This window comes from Desmodus rotundus, chromosome 9, assembly GCF_022682495.2.
Source record: "Desmodus rotundus isolate HL8 chromosome 9, HLdesRot8A.1, whole genome shotgun sequence".
NCBI lineage: Eukaryota > Metazoa > Chordata > Mammalia > Chiroptera > Phyllostomidae > Desmodus > Desmodus rotundus.
In genome coordinates, this window is record NC_071395.1 from 58,162,372 (window position 1) to 58,190,116 (window position 27,745).

General features: G+C 42.3%; 1 protein-coding gene across 1 annotated transcript in view; it reads left to right on the forward strand.

Annotated features, from left to right (window-relative positions):
- Positions 1 to 13,099: 13,099 nt before the first annotated feature.
- Positions 13,100 to 27,745, forward strand: part of PRSS38 (serine protease 38) — a 29,551-nt gene continuing 14,905 nt past the window's right edge. Inside the window, exons 1-3 of the mRNA XM_024560648.2 lie at positions 13,100 to 13,265; positions 13,518 to 13,680; positions 14,411 to 14,682. Coding sequence (XP_024416416.2) covers positions 13,100 to 13,265; positions 13,518 to 13,680; positions 14,411 to 14,682 — 601 coding nt within the window. The remainder of the gene's footprint in view (positions 13,266 to 13,517; positions 13,681 to 14,410; positions 14,683 to 27,745) is intronic.

Below are 27,745 nucleotides of genomic sequence, written 5' to 3' on the forward strand. Positions count from 1 at the left end.
TGCTCCTTTATCTATGTTTGGTCTTCATCTAGGAAAGTCCAAGATGGCCTGTTATGTGCCAAAACAATAGAATAAAGGTTTCTTGTAAAGTGAGAGCCTCCATGAAGTATGGGGACTTGTGGCAGAAATGAGAGGTGAAAGGTAACAGTTTTAAAATGTTTTAGCATATGAGGGCATGCTGTCACCAAACAGGAGCTTGCATTAGAGTCTAAGTACGGGACATGGGCTCTGGGATCACCACTCACACCTGATCTGAGTAATAGGAAAGCACCTGCAGGGACTCACCCGGGTTATGGACCAGCAGGCAGAAAATCAAGCCCCCCACCCCAGCCAGGGGTGCCCAGAGTCCTGAGGCCCCAGCATTAGTGAGAAGAGCCCAGGGCTACATGCTTTGCTAAACTCGGTGGCCCAAAGGAAGAGGGAACAGCATCATATGTGCCCCCAGCCCACCAGGCTGCAGCAGGAGCACTTCCAGTGCCCTGTCTTCACCAGGCCTCCTGTGTCCTGAGAGGCTCCAGCTCTGCATACAGGGACTGCCACTCCTGGGCTCTGGGACCCCTGAGGGCGGGGGGGTGGGGGGTGGCAGGACTGAGCCCTGTCTCAACACCTGCATGGGTGAGCCAAATACAGCATTTGACTGCTTCCCAGTTCAGCCACACAGTCACTTGGCCATGAAATCCTGGGGACTGGGTTGTGGGTACAGGAGACAGGCAAACCCACTTTTTCCCTAACTCAGAGCAAACTCCTTCCTTCTTCCCAGGATGTTATACTTAGGGGGAAAATGGTCATCAGTTAGAATGATCATCTGGCCCAAACTGCTTGGGGATAAATGGAAACACGCTATATCCATATGTTTCATCTGTGTCGCCAGCTGTGTGGACAGGTCAGTATGACTCTGCAGGAGTCCTACTGACTCCTGCATCTAACCCCAAAAAGGTGCAAGCTCCACCCTGGGGACTGTGAGAGGCTCACCCACCCTCCTCAAGACCCTCATCCCCTCACCTCTTCAAACAGGGCAGCTTCTTCTCCAAATGCTCTTTACCTTCTTCCAATTGCACAGACTGTCTGCGGGCCATCCACGGGCATGGGTGCTGCACCCTGGGGGTCTGGAGAGGGCTCAGCAGGTGAGATCAGGGTGTCGAGTCCCTGAAAACATGACGTGGGTGCAGCAAGCCTCCAAGGGCAGTGGTCCCGAGCTGCATGCTGGGATGCGGGGCATTTGGGGGTGGCCCGCAAGCGAGAATGGGCTTACTGGGCAGGAGAGCTGCCTCTGAGATACTGATGGAGTCCTGAATGGGTTACAACATGAGCGACCCTAGGAATTTTGCATTTGACCTGTACCAACAGGACCCCATGGTCCTCTGGAGGAACACAGGAGTGGAGTCCTGGGAGCCCTGTGAGAATGGAGCAGGGCAACTTGCAAGGAGAAGGGGGCTCTAAAGGTGCCATGGTGTGTCAGAATGGTAGCATTGGCTTCCCTCTCAGCTCAAGAGGATCCAGGGGTATGTTTCCCCTCCCATTGGAAGGGTGAAAGAAGGAATAGCAACCAAAGCTGCATCACTTCAGAAAGAAGGGTAAGGAAGAAACTGCATTAAGTGCACAATGCATTTCTCATCAAAACATTTAAAACAGTAATTTATGGATGTATAATATTCATGATGAGTATATACATTCCACCCTCCAAATCATCATATCTCCTAAGGGAAAGTCCCAGATTCATTCCCTGTGAAGCAACTATGCTTCTGAATCACCCAGCACTGAAATTATTAGCTTGATATCAGATAGGAGAAAATAACCTGAAGAACTGGGAAAGAATGGGTTTGAACTGTCTCTTGCTGATATTTAAATATATTGTTCAATCATAAAGATTCAATGTGATTTAACTGCACTGACCAAGAGAAACAAAGAGAGAACATTCAAATTACTAAATGCAGGAATGAAAGTGGAATCACCATTACTGACCCTAACAATAAAAAGGATGAGAAGGGAGCCCTAAACGGTGTGGCTCAGTGGGTTGGGTATTGTCCCACAAACCGAAAGGTCTCCCAGTTGATTCCAGTTCAGGGCACATGCCTGGGTTGTGGGCCAGGTCCCTGGTTGGGGGCGTGAGAGAGGCAACAGATCAATGTTTCACTTGCACATCAATCTTTCTCTCCCTCTATTTCTCCCTTCCTTCCCCTCTCTCTGGAAATTAATTAATTAATTAATTAATGGGTGAGAAGGGAAACTAAGAATAACTACACCAACAGATAAGATAACTTAGATGAACTAGACAATCTTAAAATTGACTCAAGAATAAATACAGAATATGAATAGGCCCAGAACAAGTAAAGTCATTGGGTTAGTAATTGAGAAAATTCCCACTAATAAATGCCCAGGCCTAGGTGGCTTTGGTAGTAAATTCTACCAGACACTTAAAGAAAAATTAGCACCACAACTTCACAAACTATTTTAAAAAATAGAAGAGGAGGGAATGCTTCTCAACTTATTCTTTGTGGCTAGTATTTCCCTGACACTGAAGCCAAGAAAAAAAATCACAAGAAAACTATGGACCATTATTTCTTATGACACAGACACAAAAGTCCTCAACAAAATGCTATCAGAGTGAATCCAGTAACATATTAACATATTATACAACATGACCAAGTAGGGTATTTGTCCCAGGGATGCAAGGTTGGGTGAACATCCAAAAATTAACCAGTGTAATGAACTGTATGAATAGGATAAAGGCCAAAGCCTACATGATTATTTTATAGATGCAGAAAAAGCATTTGACAAAATCAAACACCCTTTCATGATTTAAGAGAAAAAACGTTAATGAATTAGGAATATAAGAAAATTCCCTCAACCTGATAAAAAGCATCTAGGAAAAAAAACACAGCTTTCATTGTAGTTAAGATAAACTCCTGGAAGTTCTCCCTCAAAGATCAGGAATAAGATAAGGATGACTGTTCTTGCTACTTCTGTTCAAAATCACATGAGAGAAAGAAGTGAAAGAAAATTAAACTTCTCATCAAGATTGGAAAGGAAGAAGTAAAATGACCCATATTTGCAGATGAGATGATCTTGCATGTACAAAAATCCTAAGGAATCCACTGAAGAATGTTGTAAGTAATAATAGTCATAGGACCTAATATCAATACACAGAACTCAGATGCATTTCTGCACACTAGCAACAGTAATCCAGAATGGAGTTAGGAAATCACTGCATTTACAACAGCATCGAAAAGGGTAAAATCCTTAGGAACAAATTTAAGAAAGAAATGCAAGATTTGTAAGAAATCATGATATTCAAAATCTATATATATGTTTCTATACATAGATTTTAGCAACTAAAATATATAGATATATAGAAACAAAAATCTAAATAAATAAAAACACATTCATGTCCCTGGACCTGATTTAATACTGTTAACATTATGTATTACTGTCCTGACCCTGGTCTAGGGGTCTTAGCTCACAGGAAGGGATGCTATCAAAAGGAAGCCCAACAACAATGCCATTGAATGGCAAGTTAAGGCTATTGCCAAGCTTGTCTTGTTGCCTCATGCCTCATGCCATCAACAAGCAAAAAAGGAGAAGCTGTGCTGGCTGGGTGATTGATCCTGATTACCAGCTGATCAAAGTGGAGTGAAGAACACAGGAGGTCCCTTACAGTGTCTCTGGTGTCACCATGCCCCATGGGTAAAATAAAAAAACTGGAACACCCCAACTTAGGCAGGACTGCTGATGGCCCAGATCCTTCAGGGGAGAAGGGTTTGAGTCCCCCATGAGGTAAAAATGATGCCCAGCTAAGGGGCTTGCTGAGAGCAAAGGGACTATGTAATGAGTAGTGGAAGAGAAAAGCTGTAAGTCCCTGCCAGGACCATTTGAAGAAACCAGGACTATAAAAGTTATGAGTATTTTTCCTCCCTTTGTTATGAATGTTTGTGTGCGTGTGTGTGTGTGCACACACAAGCATCTATGTGTGTATGTGTTACAGGATGTGAAGGAGAAAAGCACGCCTCACCTGAGGACTCTGCATCCTCTCTTGGGGAAAGGGCTAGTGCTTTTCAGTTGTTCAGGGTGGCTGTGTGACATTACACAGAAGGGCGACTTGGCTTTATTTATTGCCTTTAACTGGAGATTAAGTCTGGATTGGGAGATCTTGGAAAGGGAAGAATGTCATGATAACTTTATATTTCAACTTGATGGGGCCACGGTGCCCATTGTTTGTTCAGGTATTGTTTCAATGTTGCTGAGGGGTCTTTTGTGGAAGTGATCAACAATTATATTCAGTGACTCTAAGTGAAGGAGATTCCCCTCAATATGTGAGTGGATAGAAACATACATCAACAAAACAGAATTAAGAGTCCAGAAATGAACCCTTACATTTATGGCCGATTGTTTTTGGTCAAATATTCCGAGACAATCAAAGAGAAAATATCAGTCTTTTCAAAAAATCGTACAGGGATAACCAGATATCCACAAACAAAAGAAAGAAATTATATCCCTAACTCAAATCACACACAAAATTTAACTCGAAATTGATCATAACCATAAATGTAAAAGCTAAAATTATAAAAACACTTAGAAGAAAACATAGGAGTAAATCTTCATGATCTTGGGTTAAGCAATGGTTTCTTAGACATAAAACCCAAAGTATCAATGGCAAAAGAAAATAGATAAATTGGACATCTTTAAAATTAAAACTTTTGTGTGTTATAGAACACATTCAGGAAGCTGAAAAGAGAATACACTACTATGAGAAGACATTTGTACATCATATATCTGATGAGACTTGAATCAAAAATTTATAAACATCTTACAACTCAATAGCAAAAAGAGAATCAATGTGAAAGAATCACTCTCATCACAAAATGAAAGAAAATTCAGTAAAGCAGTATACAAAAACAAAGAAACAATAGCCTTCATACATGTATATAAAGCAATAATCAGTTAAAAGCCACCAGTATCATAAATGAAGGAGGGTCATTACTACAGGCATAAAAAGGATAAAAAGGTAATATTTACTAATAACTTTATGCCCATAAATTCAACAACTCAAGTCAAAGGACAATATTCTTTTTTAAAATTTAATTTAATTTAAATTATTTTATTGTTGTTCAACTACAGTTGTCTGCATTTTCTCCCCACCCCTCTCCCACACCCGAGCCAAACCCACCTCCTTCCCTTCCTTCCACCCTCCCCCTTGGTTTTGTCTATGTGTCCTTTATAGTAGTTCCTGAAAACCCTTCTCTCCACTGTCCCTTCTCCCCTCCGCTCTGGCTATTGTTAGATTGTTCTTAACTTCAATGTCTCTGGTTATATTTTGTTTGCTTTTTTCTTCTGTTGATTATGTTCCAGTTAAAGGTGAGATCATATGGTATTTGTCCCTCACCACCTGGCTTATTTCACTTAGCATAATGCTTTCTAGTTCCATCCATGCTGTTGCAAAGGGTATAAGCTCCTTCTTTCTCTCTGCTGCAGAGAATTCCATTCTGTAAATGTACCATAGTTTTTTGATCCACTCATTTGCTGATGGGCACCTAGGTTGCTTCCAGTACTTGGCTATTGTAAATTGTGCTGCTATGAACATTGGGGTGCATAAGTTCTTTTGGATTGATGTTTCGGGGGCTTAGGGTATAATCCCAGCAGTGGAATTACTGGGTCAGAGGGCAGTTCCATTTTTAGTTTTGTGAGGAAATTCCATACTGTTTTCCACAGTGGCTGCACCAGTCTGCATTCCCACCAACAGTGCACTAGGGTTCCCTTTTCTCTGCATCCTCTCCAACATTTGTTTGTGGATTTGTTTATGTTGGCCTCTCTGACTGGTGTGAGATGGTACCTCATTGTGGTTTTAATTTGCATCTCTCTGATGGCTAGTGATGCTGAGCATCTTTTCATATGTCTCTGGGCCCTCTGTATGTCCTCCTTGGAGAAATGTCTGTTCAAGTCCTTTGCCCAGTTTTTAACTGGGTTGTTTGTCTTCCTGAAGTGGAGTTCTTTATATATATATTTTTAGAGACTAGACCCTTGTCTGAGGTATCATTGGCAAATATGTTTTCACATATGGTTTGTTCCCTTTTCATTTTACTGCTGTTTTCTTTAGCCATGCTGAAGCTTTTTATTTTGATGAGGCCCCATTTGTTTATTCTTTCAAAAGGACAATATTCTTTAAAGACACAAAGTACTGAAACTCACTCAAGAAGAAACCAATAACCTGGGCAGTCCTATATGTATTACAGAAGTTGAATTCATAGTTAAAACCCCTTTAGAAAATAACATCCAAGGCCAAGTTGGTTTTACTGGCCACCCTGTGGGTGAATCTAAAATGTGTTATGCTAAGTAGAGAAGCCAGACTCTAAAAACGATATATACAATGTTCTGGAAAAGGCAAAACTATGTGGATGGAAAACTAGATTCGTTATTTCAAGGGGCTGGGGGTAGGAGGGTTTGACTGTAAGAGGGCACAGGGGACTGGGGACAGTGAGACTTTTATGGCTTGACGGTGCTGGTAATGTAACTGTCAAAACTTGCATAATTAGATAAATTTTACTGTGTGTAAGTTATACCTTGACAGAAAAGGTTTTGATGGCTGGATGACAGATCTAGAAATAGTAATTGACCTAACAGAATTGGGTGAGCTGTAAAGAAAGCTGAAAACCTCAGGATCTATAGCATAGACTTCTCAAAAAGAACCAATATGTCTAGATCTGACAAAGGGAGGGAGTGCTAACCCTAGGAGGATTTGGGGCAGGAACTATTTGAAAGCAATTACCATACCCCTAAGTCTTCTTCCCACACCATACTTCTGGACTTGTGTACCTTCCTATTGCAGAAATCTGGAGTTTCATTTTCTGCAAAGAGTGAAACAAGTTATCCCACTAGGGAGTCCCAGACACAGTTTAGGGCCTGGGTGCCAACTTTGGATGGTTAGGAGATGATGAACATACTTAATGCAGAATGTTTAGGCATAAACACCTTCCACCTAAGCTGCCAGAGCACTGCAATGAGACAGACCCTGGATGTGCAGGAAAGGTCTTTTGATCGCCTGTGAAGCTGACACGCCTAAGAGAGGTGTCACAGAGATACTGACGTCAGCAGCTCCTGTGACTCACCCACTTCTCTCACTAGGAAGCTCCAAGTAAATAAGCAATGCCTACAGCCCAAAGCTTCCAATCCCTTTTTATTCTAACAGTTGTAATTTCAAACAGAAGACAAAGGAATGCCAGATCTCTACAAGAAGGGCCTCTAACATGAAAAATAAACACCAACTCAATCAAGTGGAAAAATGGCAATTTGTGAGAAACAAACTTAGCTGGGAAAAGAAAAAAATTAAAGTTACAGAGTGCTTCCAGTTTTTTAAGATTTAAGACAAGAACGATGAACACATTCCATCTTATTCCTGCCACTAATCACACCACTACAAGTCACCTACTGAAAGATTCTGAAAGGTGAACAAAAGGAGGTAGACTAGCTGGGGACCTCTGGACCAGAAGAAGATCCCAGCAGGGAGTTCTTGGGGTGTTTCTTCTCCCCATGGGTCCAACTTGGAGTTATAGAAGTCTTCAACCTGGAAATGCCAACAGACTCCACCCTCCCAACCTCTACACCCCCCTCCCCCCACCCCCCCGGCCGCACACACACATTGGCCATAAGAAAAGCCAAAGGCTAGGAAAGGGTGGCCCAAACTGACAGAAACCTGCTCACCATCCTGCCTGTTCTTGAGGCAAACACGAGGAAAGCTGCATCCCTCTGTCCCCTGAAAAGCACTGAAGAGGTGGTGGGAGGCGATGTGCCAAGCCCTTCCCCTGCAGCAAGGTGGCCCCAGTTGAGCCTGCAGGCCAAGATATCTCAACCTCAGCATTACTGACATTTGGGGCTGGAAAATTTGTTGCTCTTCAAAGTGTCTTGTACACTATAGAATGTTTAGCAACAGCCCCCTGCAGAATTTTATAAACACAACTGCCATTGGAACTACAGTCCACTACTGTGAGCCAGGATATGCATTCTGAACTTAACAGGTTGACTGCCTGCTAAAATAGATTTAAGTGGAAACCACAGCATCATAAAATTATACTCAAAATGCATATGATATAGTCCAAAATTACTTGTCACATTGAGAACTAGGAAAATCTCAACTGTAATAAGAAAAGGCAATCGACAGAATTATTGGACAAAGATTTTAAAGCAGCCATCATAAAAATTCTCCATTGAGTAATTATGAACACACTTTAAACATATCGAAGTGCAAGTAACAGTGAAAGAAGAGAAATTATTGGCATTACAGATGTTCCTCCACTTATGATGAGGTTACATCCCAATAAACCCATCAAAAGTTGAAAATATCATAAATCAAAAATGCATTTAATACAACTAACCTACCAAACATCATTGCTTAGCTTAGCCCAGCAATTTTCAATCAGTATGCTGCATGAATTTTTAAAACATGCAATACCTGGGTTGTCAAATTAAAAAATAGCAATAGCCAACACAACAAGAGCTGTTCAGTGTGAATGAATCAAAATTTTACCTATTTTTTATCAGATAAGCAAAACATATTATTTTAGCGGGCTGCAGAATTTTAGTAATTAGTATGTATATTGTGAATTGAAAATCACTGGCCTAGCCTAACTTGAACATACTCAACACTAACATTAGCCTACAACTGGGCAAAATCATCTAACACAAAGGCTATTTATATTGAAGTATTAAATGTCTCATGCAGTTATTGAATACTGTACTGAAAGAGAAAGGAAGAATGGTTTTATGGGTATCACTTTTACACTGTTGTAAAGTAAAAAGAAATCCTTCTCAAAGCATTATAAGTCAGGGACCATCTATAAAAGACAAGGGATGAATATCAAGAAATATAAGGTACAGAGATTTCCCAATACCCCCTGACCCCACACATGCATAGCCTCCCCCATTATTGACCTCTGTACCTTCTTATTGGTTTTGCTGTGAATCCAAAACTTCTATAAAAAATAAAATCTATTTAAATAATAGGTATATGTGTGTGTATACATATATATACATATATGTATACATATATGTATATGTGTATGTGTATATATACACATATACACACACACACACACATATATCATCTGTCCAGAAGGTATCCAGCCACATACTATGAAAACAGAAACATTTATTGAAGAAGATACAATATACAGGAAGCACTGTACATAGGACAATGATGCCCCAGCCACCTTCAAAGTAGGCACCTTGGGACCTCACACAGTTCTCCCAATCACCATCAGCTGCCTCCTCGTATTTTCCTGAAATTCATCCATGGTATGAAATCTCTTCCCTTTCTTTCTTTTTCTTTTTTTTAAATATATTTATTGATTATGCTATTACAGTTGTCCCATTTCCCCCCCACTCCACTCCATCCTGCCCACCTCCTCCCTCCCACATTCCCCCCCTATACTTCATGTCCATGGGTCATACTTATAAGTTCTTTGGCTTCTACATTTCCTACACTATTCTTACCCTCCCCCTGTCTATTTTCCACCTATCATCTATGCTACTTATTCTCTGTACCTTTCCCCTCCCTCCCCCTCCCACTCCCCTATTGACAACCCTCCATGTGATCTTCATCTCTATGGTTCTGTTCCTGTTCTAGTTGTTTGCCTAGTTTGCTCTTGTTTTTGTTTTAGGTGTGGTCATTAATAACTGTGAGCTTGCTGTCATTTTTACTGTTCCTATTTTTTATCTTCTTTTTCTTAGGTAACTCCCTTTAACATTTCATATAATAAGGGCTTGGTGATGATGAACTCCTTTAACTTGACCTTATCTGGGAAGCACTTTATCTGCCCTTCCATTCTAAATGATAGCTTTGCTGGATAGAGTAATCTTGGATGTAGGTCCTTGCCTTTCATGACTTGGAATACTTCCTTCCAGCCCCTTCTTGCCTGTAAGGTCTCTTTGGAGAAATCAGCTGACAGTCTTATGGGAACTCCTTTGTAGGTAACTGTCTCCTTTTCTCTTGCTGCCTTTAAGATTCTCTCCTTCTGTTTAATCTTGAGTAATGTAATTATGATGTGCCTTGGTGTGTTCCTCCTTGGCTCCAGCTTCTTTGGGACTCTCTGAGTTTCCTGGACTTCCTGGAAGTCTATTTCCTTTGCCAGACTGGGGAAGTTCTCCTTCATTATTTGTTCAAATAAGTTTTCAATTTTTTGATCTTCCTCTTCTCCTTCTGGCACCCCTATAATTCAGATGTTGGAACGTTTCAAGATGTCCTGGAGGTTCCTAAGCCTCTCCTCATTTTTCTGAGTTCTTGTTTCTTCATTCTTTTCTAGTTGGATGTTTCTTTCTTCCTTCTGGTCCACACCGTTGATTTGAGTCCCAGTTTCCTTCGCATCACTATTGGTTCCCTGTACCTTTTCCTTTGTTTCTATTTGCATAGGCTTCATTTTTTCATCTACTTTTCGAACAGATTCAACCAATATTGTGAGCATCTTGATAACCAGTGCTTTGAACTGTGCATCCGATAGGTTGGCTATCTCTTCCTCGCTTAGTTGTATTTTTTCTGGAGCTTTGAAGTGTTCTGTCATTTGGGCCTTTTTTTTTTTTTTTTTTGTCTTGGCGAGTCTGTTACTTTAAGGGGAGGAGCCTTAGGTGTTCACTGGGGCGGGGTAACGCTGGTAGCTGCTCTGTGACGCTGTATGTGGGGGAGTGGCCGAGAGGGAGCAATGGCGCTCACTTCACTCTCCACCGGACTCCAATCTTTCACTCCACTACCCACAATCAAACTGGGCCCCTCTGGTGCTGGTTCCCGAGTGGGTGGGCTTGTGCACAGTCTAGGCCCCTGTGGGTCTCTCCATCGACCTCTCCTGTGAGGCTGGGAGTTTCTCCTGCTGCTGCCCCAACCCCCATGGGTGTTTTCACTCCGAGGTTTCAGGCTTTATTTCCCCTTGCTGGAGCCCTGGGTTGTGCACTCTGCTTCGCTCCCCCGCTGTTCCTCCTGGTTTATCTATGCACGAATGTGGGGCCGTGGGGTGCTACCCGCTGCTCTGCCTGCCACTTTCTCTGCCACTCTGAGTCCGGCCCTCTGGGTTTATCTGTGCGAATGTGGGGCCGCAGGGTCTGCTAGTTCTCGGACTGCCTGCGCCGTTCGTCCCACACTTCGCCAGTCTCAGTCCCGCCATGGCCACGCGAGTCCTCTCCACCCCGGCTGCCTGTCTCCGCCCCTCCTACTGGTCTGGATGAATGTTTATTTTTTATTTCCTTGGTGTCGGACCCCCTTGCCGTTCGATTTTCTGTCAGTTCTGGTTGTCCGAAGAGACGCAGTGTGTCTACCTACGCCGCCATCTTGGTTCTCTCTGAAATCTCTTCCCTTTCAAAGGCAATTTTAGTTTTGGGAAAACCTAGAAGTCTCAGGGTGCCCAATCTGGGCTGTAGAGGGGCTGAGTCACCTGGTTGATTTGATGTTTCACCAAAAAACTCTGCAGAAGATGTGATGCATCAGCAGGCATGTTGTTGTGATGAAGCTGCCAATCACCATTTGTACATAGCTGTGGGCTTCTGAATCATTCCAATAGTTTCCATGGAGGAACGTTTAAGCTTAACCCCAAAATTTGATTTAGATTCATTGCTCTATTCAGTCATTTTGAATGTGACAGCCACACAGTACACATGCTCACTCAATGGCGTCTACTGCCCCCACTGACTAGTACAGTGAAGTTGTCATTGTTCATGCATGTGCATTCTGTCCATGCTCCTTGGCTGCCAGGTTACATCAATGTTGTGCAAAACGTAACAATGGCTGGTTTTCTTCTAGACAGACCTTGTGGGGGACCCAAAAAAACAGGATTATCTCCTGTGGTTCAGACTGCTTTGTAGTATAGGCTTCCCCTGCTACGTGAATGTCTTAGGAACCCATCTGTATCAGTGTACCAACTGGCATTGTTGGGAGAGATTAAGTTCAGCTTCAGTTAATTTTTTTTTTTTGAAGACTCTTTCCTGAAGGGTGATTTATGAGCTCACCTACCCACACCATGCTGAGTGTTCAGCAGTTTTTGACCCAAAACCGCACAACCCACCCTGTGCCCCACCCTCTCTATTCACCCAATCTCACCCTAAGTGACTTTTTTGTTTGTTTGTTTCCCAGGATGCAAAAAGTCCTCAAAGGGAAACATTTTGCTGGTATAGAAGAGGTGAAACTACAAACAGCAGAAGCACTAAAAGGCATCAAAATCAATGAATTAAAAAACGTTCTGGGCAGTGGAAAAACATCTTGATAGGTGTATTGCATCAAATGGAGAGTACTTTGAAGGTGACTGAAGTTTAAACATGTAATAATACATTTACAATTTTTTATTAATAAATTCCATTTTGGGGGGGTCCCCCCTCATATGAAACACCCAGAGGCTGGCAAACTACTTCTGTACAACTCATGAGCTAAGAATGGTTTTTACATTTTTTTTAATGCTTGAGGAAAAACAAAAGAATATTTCATGAAATGAAGAAATGAAATGAAATTCAAATTTTGGTGTCTGTAAATGAGGTCTTATTGGAACACAGTCCTGTTCATTTGTGCACCTACTGTCACAAAAGCAAGAGCTAAGTTTTCACAGGGTTCAGTGGTATCATGTACTTTCCTGGCCCCTTTTTCTCTGACGATCACATAACTTGCTGTGTTCAATGTCACATTAGCACATATGATCAAGATGAGCAATTGCGCTTGCATATTTTTGTTATACAGCGACATATGACCAAACCTAATCTTGCTGGCTGCATGTTGGAAGACACTGTGTGGAAGTTATCCCCACTGCAGCAGCCAAGAGCCAGCCAGCTCACCAGAGCGAAACCACTGGAGACTACCGACCACAGCCTTCCGTGGAGCGAGGTCACCAGAGACCCCGGACCACAGCTCTAGTGGGTGCCCTAACACGTAAAGACAGAAGGACAGAAGGAGAGATGGGGGCAGTTCCAGCACATGTGGGCGGTTCCTGCACGGGCTGAGCCAACCCATTCCTGCGCTCAGGCGCATGCGCGTGTATCAGGCCCTCACGCCTCGCTTGCTCAAGCTCTGGCGCCCTCAGGCGTCAAGTGCTGGCAACCATCGCGAGAGCAGTGGCTCCGCCCTCATCCCCAAATCCTCTGCCACATGGCTGCCCTGCTCTTTTGCCCTTATGCTGGGCCAACACCTTCGCGCACAGTCTCAACCCTCCTTTTGCAGCTACTGCTGCAACTACTTCTGTCCCCCTCTTGGGACGCAGCCACGGTGCGCAGGCCCCCTGACGGCCAGGGGCTCACCTTGAGCCGTGACATGGGTAGGCAGTGGTTGAGGGCAGTATGGCGCTTCCCTCCTCCACCCCATAGCATCAGAGGCCCTTTCCCTCACCCTTTCTACCCGTCCCCGTCCCCCGCCCCCCTCTCCGTCTCCTAAGCTCCTCTCCCCTCCTCCCTCCTCTATGCTCCCTGCCACACTTCTCCCCCCACCCCCCAGTGTCTCCACTCGCCTTGGTGGGGCTGGCCTGCGCCCGCGGAGCTGCCCCTCATGCGCACCTCTCTGGTCCACACAGCTTGTGGCCAGCGTCACGTGCAGGGGAAGGTCCTAGGGGGCATGGACGCCCCAGAGAAGAAGTGGCCATGGCAGGTCAGCGTGCACTACAGGGGCTTCCACATCTGTGGTGGGTCCATCATCAATGAGTACTGGGTCTTGTCGGCAGCCCACTGCTTCAGCAGGTGAGTGAGTGGTGCCTGGGCTGTTCTGGGGAGGCCCAGAGCGGAAGGCTTGCTTTCGAGACACATGCAGCAAGACTTCTTGGCTTTGGAGAGAGAGTGGGGCCCATACAGCTCAGCCCACTGTAGCTCCTGCTTGCTCCGGGCGGCGAGGGATCCTCAGGGCCATCTGCATTTTTAGATGGGTGTGGAGCCAAGTCACAGGATGAGAGGGGAGGTGAGAAGACCCATCAGAGGATAAGCGGTAAAGAGACTCATCAGAGGAGGGGAGGCTCACTACAGGATGACAGGCTAGGAGACATGTGCCTCGCGGGGAGGAGAAGCAGCACAACAAGGGATGAGAGCTGAGCAGAGGCCTCTGAGCAGTCCTCTGTACACCTGACGAGCTCACCATCCTGGGCTGCTGGTGGCCAGTAGGTCCTGATGTTTCCCCCACCCTCCATGGGCCCGGGTCAGGACTTCTTTGGGGGCAACTCTGCAGACAACCAAGTCCCCACTGTCCTGCAAGGGATTGCTTTTCCCCATCCTGGCCGAGAGCCAGGATACCAGGCTGCCTCTGGAGCTCCAGGCCTGCCTGGGTCTGTGAGCTATTGACTTGTCATTAATTGACTTTTTTGTCCATTAAATTACTTTTTTGTCATTAATTGACTTTTTTGTCTGTGTCTGGAGGCGGTGGAGCCTCCCCGGGTTCAAGGTGCTTGAGCCACGGTGCCTTTTTTCTCTGTCCCCACAGGAACAGGGATATGGAGGCCTATGATATGTACGTGGGCCTTGTGGACCTCATGGTCGCAGGCAGTCACACCCAGTGGTTTGAGGTCAATAAGGTGATCCTGCATGACTCATATGAAGCACACCACCCTATCGGAGGTGATGTTGCTCTGGTGCAGCTGAAAACTCGCATTGTGTTTTCTGATGCTGTACTCCCCATCTGCATTGCCACCCCAGATGTGAGCCTTCAGAACCTTACCTGCTGGGCTACAGGATGGGGACTCATCTCCCAAAAAGGTAAGAGAACAAAAGTGTAGCGTCAGTACCTGCTTTATGGCTCTACAGGAAAGAAAGCGTGCTGTCAGTTATAGGGTTGCAGGCACCTGGGGACTGGAATTCCAACCTATTAATCACTTTTTTTAATGCCAGTGGGAAGTTTTGTTTTATCCCTGGCTGGCTTTGTGGTATATGGGGAAGTAGTTACTTCTGCTTTGAGTGTGGAAATAATATTTAGTATATGAAAACCACTAGTTTCACAGTAAAGTTTCTTAAGATTGTAAACTTAACTTAGAAGTAACCTTTTCAGCCTATTAAAAAAACTATTAGTTATTCTCACTTTCTGCATAAAAGCCTTGTTTTTCTCTCTAGGTTTGTACCTGGGTACTTTAGAGTTTGGTTTTTTTTTAAATTTTTATTGTTATTCAATTACAGTTGTATGCCTTTTCTCCCTATCCCTCCACCCCACCCCAGCTGAACCCACCTCCCTCCCCCACCTCCACCCTCCCCCTTGATTTTGTCTGTGTGTCCTTTATAGGTACTTTAGAGTTTTTATGTCTAAGTAAAAGATTATTTTATTTTTTGTTTTTTTAAAAATATTTATTTATTTATAATTTTAATTGTATTTTTTCCATTACCATTTACCCCCCTCATACTCTCCTCCCCCCTGCAATCACCACACTGTTTGTTGTCCATGTCCATGAGTCCTTTTTCCTTTTTGCTCCATCTCTTCACCCCTTAAACCCCCCTGCCAAAGCTGTCAGCCTGCTCTCTATGAGTCTGTCTCTATTTTGCTTGTCATCAATCAACAAACAACAAGTGCTGATGAGGCTGTGGAGAAAGGGAACCCTTGTGCACTGTTGGTGGGAATAGAGATTGATAGTCACTGTGGAAAGCAGTATGGACATACCTCCAAAAACTAAAAATGGAACTGCCTTTTGACCCAGTGATTCCACTTCTTTTATCCAAAGAAACCCGAAACACTAATTCAGAAGAACATAAGCACCCCTGTGTTCATTGCAGTGTTATTTACAATCGCCAAGATATGGAAGCAGCCCAAGTGTCTATCAGTAGATGAGTGGATAAAACAACTATGGGACATTTACACAATGGTGTACTACTCGGCTGTAAAGAAGAACATTTTACCCTTTGTGACAGCATGGTTGGACCTGGAAAGATTCTTTTAAATTGCATTTACTAATCAGTCATAGCTATTGATTTTTGCACATTGATCTTCTTTCCAGCTACCTTACAGAACTAATTTTTAATAGCTTGTGAATTGATTTTTTGACTGTTCTAAATATTTTAAAATCATATTTTTCTTCAAATAAGATTGTTTCATCACTTCCTTTCCTATATTTTATCTCATTTCTTTTTCTTATTGCATTGGTTGGCAACTCTAGTAGAAATTATACTAGGTCTCTCGTTATTTTATTTCATTTTAATGGAAACACTTCTAATAGCTTACTATTAAGTTTGTGGTTTGGCCCAGAGATTTTAGATTGGTATCTCATTCCAAGTTAAGAAAGTTTAAAATCTTGTTTATTTAATTTTAGAAAATGTTACTGAAGGTAAGCTGCTTTAAGTTAAAATTAGGATGGTAAATGTAATCCCCATGGTAACCACAAAAAGCTACAGAATATACAAAAAAGGATAATTTAAGGTAACTTAAACACTTCACTACAAAAAAAAATCAACTAAATGCCATGTAAGACAGAACGCTGGAAAGGAGGGACAAATTGCACACCTGCTGTGGACAATATTATGGAAGTTCATCAGAAATTAAAAATAGAATTGTCACTTGACCCAGCAGTTCCACTTCTGGGCATATACCTAAAATATTTGAAGGCAGGGTCTTAAAGCAGTTATTTGCACAACCATGCTCATAGCAGTATCGTTCACAATAGCAAACCAAGCGCCCACTGACCAGTGAGTGATGGATTACCAAAATATGGCATACACATACAATGGAATATTATTTAGCCTACAAAAGGAAAGAAACCCTAACATGGATGAACCTTGAGGACATTGTGTTAAGTACAATAAGCCAGTCACAAAAAGTCATATACTGTATGAGTCCATTTAAATGATATACTTAGGGTATATCATTCTAAATAAGTTTAAATTGTTCTCTACTAAAAAGAACAATTTAAACTTTATATTTAGAGGGGTTTTTTTTACCTATAATGGTAAGTAAGATGGATCTAGAATTTTCATAGCTGACCTTGACTTTTTTGACATCTGACTTTGCACAATGCGTTGTCTGCTCTGGAGTAGTTCCTATAAATGGAAATTAGCTGCTCCTTAAAGGTATGATATGATTTATCCATAAAACACTGTGCCCCTGGTACTTCTTATGGGTATAAATTATTACTACTATCTTTAATTTCTGTTGTTACTGGTTTATTTCATTTAAGAATTTATTCTTAGACCAATTTTTATGAATTATATTTTTCTAGAAAGTTATCCATTTCAGTCCAGGTTTTTAATATAATGGTATTATATAATAATGTAATTCACATATTCTCCTCTTATTTGTTTTTTTAAATATATTTATTGATTATGCTATTACAGTTGTCCCATTTCTCCCCCACTGCACTCCATCCTGCCCACCCCCTCCCTCCCACATTCCCCCCCCATAGTTCATGTCCATGGGTCAACTTAAAAGTTCTTTGGCTTCTACATTTCCTACACTATTCTTACCCTCCCCCTGTCTATTTTCCACCTATCATCTATGCTACTTATTCTCTGTACCTTCCCCCCACTCTCCCCCTCCCACTCCCCTATTGACAACCCTCCATGTGATCTCCATCTCTATGGTTCTGTTCCTGTTCTAGTTGTTTGCCTAGTTTGCTCTTGTTTTTGTTTTAGGTGTGGTCGTTAATAACTGTGAGTTTGCTGTCATTTTTACTGTTCCTATTTTTGATCTTCTTTTTCTTGGGTAACTCCCTTTAACATTTCATATAATAAGGGCTTGGTGATGATGAACTTCTTTAACTTCACCTTATCTGAGAAGCACTTTATCTTCCCTTCCATTCTAAATGATAGCTTTGCTGGATACAGTAATCTTGGATGTAGGTCCTTGCCTTTAATCTTGGGTAATTTAATTATGATGTGCCTTGGTGTGTTCCTCCTTGGGTCCAGCTTCTTTGGGACTCTCTGAGCTTCCTGGACTTCCCAGAAGTCTATTTCCTTTGCCAGACTGGGGAGGTTCTCCTTCATTATTTGTTCAAATAAGTTTTCAATTTTTTGATCTTCCTCTTCTCCTTCTGGCACCCCTATAATTCGGATGTTGGAATGTTTCAAGATGTCCTGGAAGTTCCTAAGCCTCTCCTCATTTTTCCGAGTTCTTGTTTCTTCATCCTTTTCTGGTTGGATGTTTCTTTCTTCCTTCTGGTCCACACCGTTGATTTGAGTCCCAGTTTCCTTCTCATCACTATTGGTTCCCTGTACATTTTCCTTTGCTTCTCTTAGCATAGACTTCATTTTTTCATCTGGTTTTCGAACAGATTCAACCAATTCTGTGAGCATCTTGATAACCAGTGTTTTGAACTGTGCATCTGATAGGTTGGCTATCTCTTCCTCGCTTAGTTGTATTTTTTCTGGAGCTTTGAAGTGTTCTGTCATTTGGGCCTTTTTTTTTTTTTTTTTGTCTTGGCACATCTGTTACTTTAAGGGGTGGAGCCTTAGGTGTTCACTGGGGCAGGGTAACGCTGGTCTCTGCTCTGTGACGCTGTATGTGGGGGAGGGGCCGAGAGGGAGCAATGAAGCTTGCTCCACTCTCCACCGGACTCCAATCTTTCACTCCACTACCCACAATCAAACTGGGCCCCTGTGGTGCTGGTTCCCGAGTGGGTGGGCCCGCGCACACTCTAGGCCCCTGTGGGTCTCTCCGACGACCTCTCCCATGAGGCTGGGTGTCTCTCCTGCTGTCGCCCCTCCCGCCAGGGGCGTTTTCAATCAGAGGTTTGAGGCTTTATTTCCCCAAGCTGGAGCCCTGGGTTGCGCGGTCTGCTTTGCTTCCTGCCATTTGTTGGGCTTATCTATGCACGAATGTGTGGCCGCGGGGTGCTACCCGTTGCTCTGCCTGCCCCTTTCTCCGCCACTCTGATTCCGGCCCTCTCAGTTCATCTGTGTGCGAATGTCAGGCCGCAGGGTCTGCTAGTGCTGGGACTGCCTGTGCCGTTTGTCCCACACTCCGCCAATCTCCGTCCAGCCACAGCCACGTGAGTCCTCTCCACCCCAGTGTCAGTCTCTGCCCCTCCTACCGGTCTGGATGAATGTTTATTTATTTTTTTTTCTTTGGTGTCGGACCCCCTTGCCCTTCGATTCTCTGTCAGTTCTGGTTGTGCGAGGAGGCGCAGTGTGTCTACCTACGCCGCCATCTTGGTTCTCTCCTCTTATTTGTTTTTCCTATCCCTTTTTTCCTGTCAAAATTTATCTATTGTATTGTCTTTTCAAAAACTACCTGCCAGAGATTTTATTTGTGTTGAAGTTATAGTGGTGGGTGGTATTTCATGGATTGGTTGCTTTGCTCTTTGTTCAGCTAGCCTTCTCTTCATTTTTCTACATTAAACTTTGAGTTTGCTGAGCCAACCTTTTCCAACCTTTTGAATTGAAAGTTTTGGTGATGTACCTTCAATCCTTTATACTTGTTCTATGAATGAATTTAAGATTATCAATTATCCTGGCTAAAGGACTCCGTTGTTCATTTAACATATTGCAGATGTATTTGAATAGCCTCTTGACACTTCCAAAATTTTTTTCTGCTTTCTTCCTCCTACAACTTATCCAACATCTTGAATATTATGTTTAATATTCCCATGCATGCTTTCATACATTTCCTGTTAGAAATGACCCATTAACTTCTGGTCAATATGGCAGCATAGGTAAGCACGGCTTGCTTCCTCATACAACCACATCAAAATTAAAACTAGAATATAGAACAACCATCACTCAGAATTGTCAAAATCAAGTTAAATGAAAGTATCACAACTATGGAATTTAGGAAACCACATCCATTCAGATTGGTAGGAGGGGTGGAGATGCGGAACTGGCTGTCCCACGTCGGTGAGTAGTAGATAAAAATTCAGGAGGGATATCTTGGGAGCAAGGAGTCCCAGACCCACCAGCCCAGGGTTCCATTGCCAGGAAGATAAGTCCCCATAAGTTCTGGCTGCAAAAACCATCAGAGATTGAGTTGGTGGAAGAAACCTCTGGAGTCCCAAGCAGTTCCTCCTAAACCCACACACGGACTTACTCAGACTCACTCTCTCTCAGCTCCAGCACTGGGAGAGCAGCTTGAAATGTACTAGTGGCATACAGGGAGGAACAGAAGTATCTGGCAGCAAGGCAGGAGCTGGAGGACAGCTTTCTCCCACACAGAAAGGTAGGCAGAGTCCACTATCCCTTTTCTGAGCCTTCCCCCTACACAGATCTGGCAGGCAGGTACCATATATGAGACCCCATCAATCTAGCTAACACTGCCCCGCCCTGGTGATACCCTGAGACCCCATCCCATTCCATCCCACCCAACAGTATGGGCCCACCCAAATTGTTAATGACTTTTCCATGTGAATGGCTGGTCTTGGCTCATTGTGCACAACTTCCCTAAACCCTATCAAGCAAGCAACAGCCAGCTTCAGTGAGCCCCCCGCCCCTCTACCACTTGCTAAATGGCCCCAGGCCCAGTGCTAGCAGCTGCCAGCCTAAATTAACAGCTTGGCTTCACCTGGGAATCTCCAACCCCAGCTCAAGTAGCTACCATCACAGATTGCTTTATAGTGCGTTCAGGGTGGCCCTGGGAAGAACACAGGAAGGGCTGACCTTGGCCAGCACTACCCGGGAAACCCCAGAGCCTGTGTACCCAGTGAACAGTTAAAGACCATATAGGAGCATCATCACCCTGCCCCTGCAGAGTTGATCCTCCACAGAGGGCAGAGGTTGATGGTCAGTGGTCACAGCCACTCCTTGCAGCTGACTGGCTTGGTTAAGTCCATCCCATTGACTTGCCTAAAGCAGTCAAAGGTCAGCTACAAGAAAAGGTATACTCAGCCAACATGGAGAGTGCACCTCGAGTACCCACCTTGGGTGATAGGGGAGGCTGTGCCATTGGACCCTATAGGACACCTACCACATTAGACCACGCTACCAAGATGGAGTCATAGCAGCTCTACCTAATACATAGAAACAAACACAGGGAGGCTGCCAAAATGAGAAGATGAAGAAACATGGCTCAAATGAAAGAACAGATCAAAACTCCAGAAAAAGAACTAAACAAAATGGAGATAAGCAATCTATCAGATGCAGAGTTCAAAACACTGCTTATAAGGATGTTCAAGGAGCTTAGGATTTCAACAACCTTAAAAAGATCCAGTCAAAAACAAAGGATACACTCATTGAAATAGAACAGTTTAGAGGGAAACAATAGTAAAGTGGATGAAGCTGAGAATCAAAGCAATGATTTGGAACATAAGGTAGCAACAACCAATCAGAACAATGAGAAGAAAAAGGAATCCAAAAAAAATGAGAATAGCATAAACAGCTTCTGGGACAAGTTCAAGAGGTCCAACATTCACATCATAGGGGTGCCAAAAGGAGAAGAGAAAGAGCAAGAGATTGGAAATCTATTTGACAAAAATAGTGAAAGAAAACTACCCCAATTTTGTAAAGGAAATACACATGTAAGTCTAGGAAGCACAGAGAGTCCCAAACAAGATGGATACAAAGAGGAACACACCAAGATACATCATAATTAAAATGCCAAAGGTTAGAGATAAAGAGAGAATCTTAAAAGCAGTAAGAGAAAAGAAGGTAGTTACCTACAAAGGAATTCCCATAGATTGTCAGCTGATTTCTCAAAAGAAACTTTGCAGGCTAGAAGGGATTGGCAAGGAATATTCAAAGTCATGAAAAGCAGGGACCTACAGCCAAGATTGCTCTACCCAAAAAAGCTATCATTTAGAATTGAAGGGAAGATAAAGAGCTTCCCAGACAAGAAAAGCTAAAGGGGTTCATCAACACCAAACCATTACTATATGAAATGTTAAAGGGACTTAAGGAAATACCAAAATTATGAACAATAAAATGGCAATAAATATATACCTGTCAGCAACTGAATGTAAAAGTCAAACTCAGCAAACAAGATCAGAGAGAGAGTCATGGATACAGGAAGTATTTTGATGGATGCCAGATGGGAGGGGGATGTAGTGGAATGGGTAAGGAGGTGACGGGATTAAGAAGTACAAATAGGACTTCCAGCCAAGATGGAGGTGTAGGTAGACACACTGTGCCTCCTGGCACAACCAAAAGAAGGACAACAACAATTTAAAAACAAAAAACAACCAGAACTGACAGAAAATCGAACTGTATGTAAGTCCAACACCAACGGATTAAAGAACACACATTCATCCAGACCGGTAGGAGGGGCAGAGAGCACAGCTGGGCGGAGAGGACCCAGCAAGGCAGCGGATTATGAAGCTGGGCAGGGAAGACTGCAGCTGGCCAGTAAGGAGCAGCTGGCAGATCCTGCAAGGCAGTGGCTTGTGGACTGGGTGGTCCCACATTTGCGCGCAGATAATTCAGCAGGAACAAAGGGGGGGTGAAACAGACCATGCAACCCTAGGGCTCCAGCGCAGGGAAATAAAGCCTCAAACCACTGATTGAAAACCTCTGGGGGGTTGAGGCAGCAGCAGGAGAAACTCCCAGCCTCACAGGGGAGTTTGTTGGAGAGAACCACAGGGCTCCAGAATGTAAACAAACCCACCCACACAGGAATCAGCACCAGAAGGGCCCACTTTACTTGGGTAATGGGGGAAGTGACTGAAAACTGGCAGAGAGCGGAGGAAGCGCCATTGTTCCCTCTTGGACCCCTTCCCCACATACAACGTGACAGCACAGCGACGTGGTTTGCCCCACCCGGGTGAACACCTAAGGCTACGCCCCTTTATGTAACAGGCACACCAAGACAAAAAAAAGTGGCCCAAATGAAAGAACAGATCAAAGCTCCAGAAAAAATACAACTAAACCACAAAGAGCTAGCCAACCTATCAGATGCACAGTTCAAAACACTGGTAATCTGGATGCTCACAGAATTGGTTGAATTTGGTAGCAAATTAGATGAAAAAATGAAGGCTATGCTAAGTGAAGTAAAGGAAAATGTACAGGGAACCAATAGTGATGGGGAGGAAACTGGGACTCAAATCAACGGTATGGACCAGAAGGAAGAAAGAAACATCCAACCAGAAAAAGAATGAAGAAACAAGAATTCAGAAAAGTGAGGAGAGGCCTAGGAACCTCCAGGACATCTTGAAACGTTCCAGCATCTGAATTATAGGAGTGCCAGAAGGAGAAGAGGAAGAGTAAGAAACTGAAAACTTATTTGAACAAATAATGAAGGAGAACTTCCCCAGTCTGGCAAAGGAAATAGACTTCCAGGAAGTCCAGGAAGCTCAGAGAGTCCCAAAGAAGCTGGACCCAAGGAGGAACACACCAAGGCACATCATAATTACATTACCCAAGATTAAGCAGAAGGAGAGAATCTTAGAAGCAGCAAGAGAAAAGAACACAGTTACCTACAAAGGAGTTCCCATAAGACTGTCAGCTGATTTCTCAAAAGAGACCTTACAGGCAAGAAGGGGCTGGCAAGGATTCAAAGTCATGGGAGGCAAGGACCTACATCCAAGATTACTGTATCCAGCAAAGCTATCATTTAGAATGGAAGGGCAGATAAAGTGCTTCCCAGGCTAGGTCAAGTTAAAGGAGTTCATCATCACCAAGCCCTCATTATATGAAATGTGAAGGGGACTTATCTAAGAAAAAGAAGACGATCGAAAATATGAACAGTAAAATGACAACAAACTCACAACTATCAACAACTGAACCTAAAACAAAAACAAAAACAAGCTAAGCAGACAACTAGAACAGGAACAGAATCACAGAAATGGAGATCACAACAGAGGAGTGGGAGGGGGAGAGAGGGGGAAAAGGTACAGAGAATAAGGAGCATAAATGGTAGGTAGAAAATAGACGGGGGACAGTAAGAATAGTGTAGGAAATGTAGAAGCCAAAGAACTTATATGTATGACCCATGGACATGAACTAAAGGGGGGAAATGTGGGTGGGAGGGGGTGTGCAGGGCAGAGGGGAACGAAGAGGTGAAAATGGGACAACTGTAATAGCATAATCAATAAAATATATTTTTTAAAATAAATAGAATAAATAAACAAATAAGTACAAATAGGTAGTTACAGAATAGCCATGGGGATCTAAAGTACAGGGCGGGAAATGGAGTAGCCAAAAAACTTATTATTATATGCATGAACCATGGGGTGGGGATTGCCTAAGGGAGTGGGTGGTGCTGGGTGGAGGTGGCAAAGGGGAAAAAATTGGGACAACTAGCATAATAGTAAAATATTATTTTAAATGAAGTGACCCATTGTTTTCTTTTTTTTTATTTTTAGTATATTTTATTGATTATGCTATTACAGTTGTCCTGTATTTTCTCCCCTTTATTCCCCTCTGCCCTGTACCCAGCCTCCCACCATCATTCCCCCACCTTAGTTCATGTCCATGGGTTGTACATATAAGTTCTTTGGCTTCTCCATTTCCTATACTATTCTTAACCTCCCCCTGTCTATTTTGTACCTACCATTTATGCTTCTTATTCCCTGTACTGTTTCCCCCATTCTCCCCCTTCCCACTCCCCACTGATAACCCCCCATGTGATCTTCATTTCTGTGATTCTGTTCCTGTTCTAGTTGTTTGCTTAGTTTGTTTTTGTTTTTGTTTTAGGTTCAGTTGTTGATAGTTGTAAATTTGTTGTCATTTTATTCTTCATATTTTTGATCTTCTTCTATTTCTTAGATAAGGCCCTTTAACATTTCATAAAATAAGGGCTTAGTAATGATGAACTCCTATTATCTTTACCTTATCTGGGAAGCACTTTGTCTGCCCTTCCATTCTAAATGATAGCTTTGCTGGATACAGTAATCTTGGATGTAGTTCCTTGCCTTTCATGACTTGGAATATTTCTTTCCAGCCCCTTCTTGCCTGTATAGTTTCTTTTGAGAAATCAACTGATAGTCTTATGGGCACTCCTTTGTAGGTAACTGTGTCCTTTGTTCTTGTTGCTTTTAAGATTCTCTCATCTTTAATTGGGTAACTTGATTATGATGTGTCTTGGTGTGTTTCTTCTTGGGTCCAACTTCTTTGGAACTCTCTGAACTTCCTGGGTTTTCTGGCAGTCTTATTTCCTTTGCTAGATTGGGGAAATTGTCCTTCGTTATTTTTTCAAATAAGTTTCAATTTCATGCTCTTCCTCTTCTCCTTCTGGCACCTCTGTGATTTGGATGTTGGAGCATTTAATGTTGTCCCAGAGGTTCCTCAGCCTTTCTTCATTTTTTTTTTTTTGAATTCTTGTTTCTTCATTCTTTTCTGCTTGAATGAAGAAAATTCTTTTGTTTTGTTTTATTTCTTCCTTCTGGTCCATACTGTTGATTTGAGGCCCTGTTTCCTTCCCTTCACTGTTGGTTCCCTGTACATTTTCCTTTACTTCACTTTGTATAGCCTTCATTTCTTACTTCATTTTGTGACCAAACTCAGTCATTTTTGTGAGCATCCTGATTACCAGTGTTTTGAACTCTGCAACTGATAGGTTGTCTATCTCCGTATCACTAGTTCTTTTTCTGGAGTTTTGATCTGTTCTTTCATTTGAGCCATGTTTCTTTGTCTCTGTGCCCCTGATACATTGTAAGGGGCATAGCCTTAGAGTTTTGCCAGGGCCAGGCAATCCCCTTTGCTGCGTTGTGGCACTATCTGTGTGGGAGCCATCAGAGAGGGAACAATGCCACTTGCTTGGCTCTTGCCCTACTTTCAGTCACTTCCCTTGCTTCCCACAAGCTGATTGTGCCCTTTCACATGCTAATTCCCAGGTGGTTGGTTTTGTGTACTTTCTAGGACCCCATGGTCCTCTCCAACAGACTCTCCTGTGAGGCTGGGAGTTTTTCCTGCCACTGCAACCCTCACAGGTTTTTACAGTCAGAGGTTTTGAGTCTTTAGTTTTCCCTGTGGAAGCTTTGGGTTTTGTGGTCTGTCTTGCTCCCCAGTTGTTCCTCCCAGCTTATCCGTGAATGAATGTGGGACCCTTCAGTCAGCCAGCACCCACCTCACTTGCACAGTCAGATGCCTTGCCATTCTCTCCTCCCCTTACCTGTCTGGGTGGATGTTTCTTTAACTCCTTCATTGTTGGACTTCCATGCAGTTTGATTTTCTTGCAGTTCTGGTTGTTTTCTGTTTTTAAATTGGTTGTTATCCTTCTTTTGGTTGTGCAAGGAAGTGAAGCATTTCTGCCTACACTTCCATCTTGGCCAAAACTCCCTTTTATTTTTTATTGTTTTCTGGATTTTTCTTTGTATTTGGCTTTAGCAGTTTAGTCATTATTTGTCTAGGTGTGCATCTCTTTGTGTTTGTCCTTCCTGAGCATCAGTGAGCTCCTTAGGTATAAAGATTCTTTTTCCCCAAATTCAAGAAGACTTGAATTACAATTCCTTCAAATTTTTCTTGTCTCTTCACTCTCCTTCTCTCCCCTCCTCTATTTCTGGGAGTCCTGCTAGTATATGTATGTTGGTGTGCTTCATGTTGTCCAAAGATCTAGACTGTTATCTTTTCTTCATTTTTTTGCTCAGTCTTTAAACTTGATAACTTATACTACTCTATTCCTGATTTTACTGATTCTGTTTTCTGCTGTCTCATGTCTTCTGTTGATCTAACCTGTTGAATTATTAGTGTTGATTACTGTACTTTTCAAGTCTATAATTTTTATTTTATTCTTTTTTTTAGTTATTGTTTTTCTCCTGAGATTCCCTATGTGTTGACTCATTATATGACATTTTATTTAACTTACATGTGGTTTAAAAGTAATTTTTTGAATTTTATAACAGCTGTTTTGAAGTCTTCATCAGCCCCTGGGTTCAATTTTGGTAATTTGTTTTTATGAATGTTTCCATTTCATGTAAGTTATCTAATTTGTTGACATAGAATTATCTGTAGAATTCTCTTATAATCCTTTTCATTTCTGTTAGTTTGGTCATGATGTTCCCTTTACGTTTCTGATTTTTGTCTTTATTTGTACCTTTTCATTTTTTTATAGTCAGTTTATTTAAAAGTTTATTGATTCTTTTGATTTTTTTCAAATAACTAACACTTGTTTCATTGGTTCTACTTTTTTCAGTTCTGTATTTCATTTTTTCTGCTCTAATCTATTCTTTCATTTTTCTTGGTAGCTTTGAGTTTACTTTACTCTTCTTTTCATAGTTCCTTAAATCATAAAGTTATTTTTTGAGGTCTTTCCTCTTTATTAAATGTAGGCATTTACAAGCTATAAATTTTCCTCTGAGTACCATTTTCACTGCATCCGATAAGTTTTGGTAATGTGTGTTTGTTTTAATTCATCTCAAAATATTTTCCAATATAATTTATTTCTATTGATTATTTAAAAGTTGTAGCATATTCTTTGAAATAAGGAATTGAAAGAAGCATAAATCTGGGAGTAAGTGGATTGGGTTAACATGTGCATGTTCCCAAATGAGCATGTCATCTATAAACTAACAGTAGAACGGTTGTGGTTGTAGGAAAACAACAAGATAGAATTCAAATACTGGGAAACAATAATGTACAAACTGAAAGGGACATAAAACATGTAAAGCAGGGTTCTTTTATTCCTTTGAAGAATGAGTATGTTCAAGTGTGCATGCTAAAAGTTTAAGAAGGAAGATTAAAATTAGATATTTAACTTATAAAACAGAGAATAAATAAATAATATAAAAAATCAGTCTACTGGGAATGGAGAAAGGCAGGAAAATATTTTTTAAAAAGCAGTAAACATATAGTAAAAAAATAAGTATTTAGAAATAAATCTGTACCTGGGGCTTCTGGCTCTGGTGGAGTGAAGATGTCAGCAAATCCTTTGCCAAATAAACAAGTATAAAATGGGACAGAATAGTTTAAAAAATGTTTTAGGGCTTCAAAGATCAACCAAAAGCAATGAAAATTAGAAAAGTGTTTATTTATGAAAAATTGGTAGAAC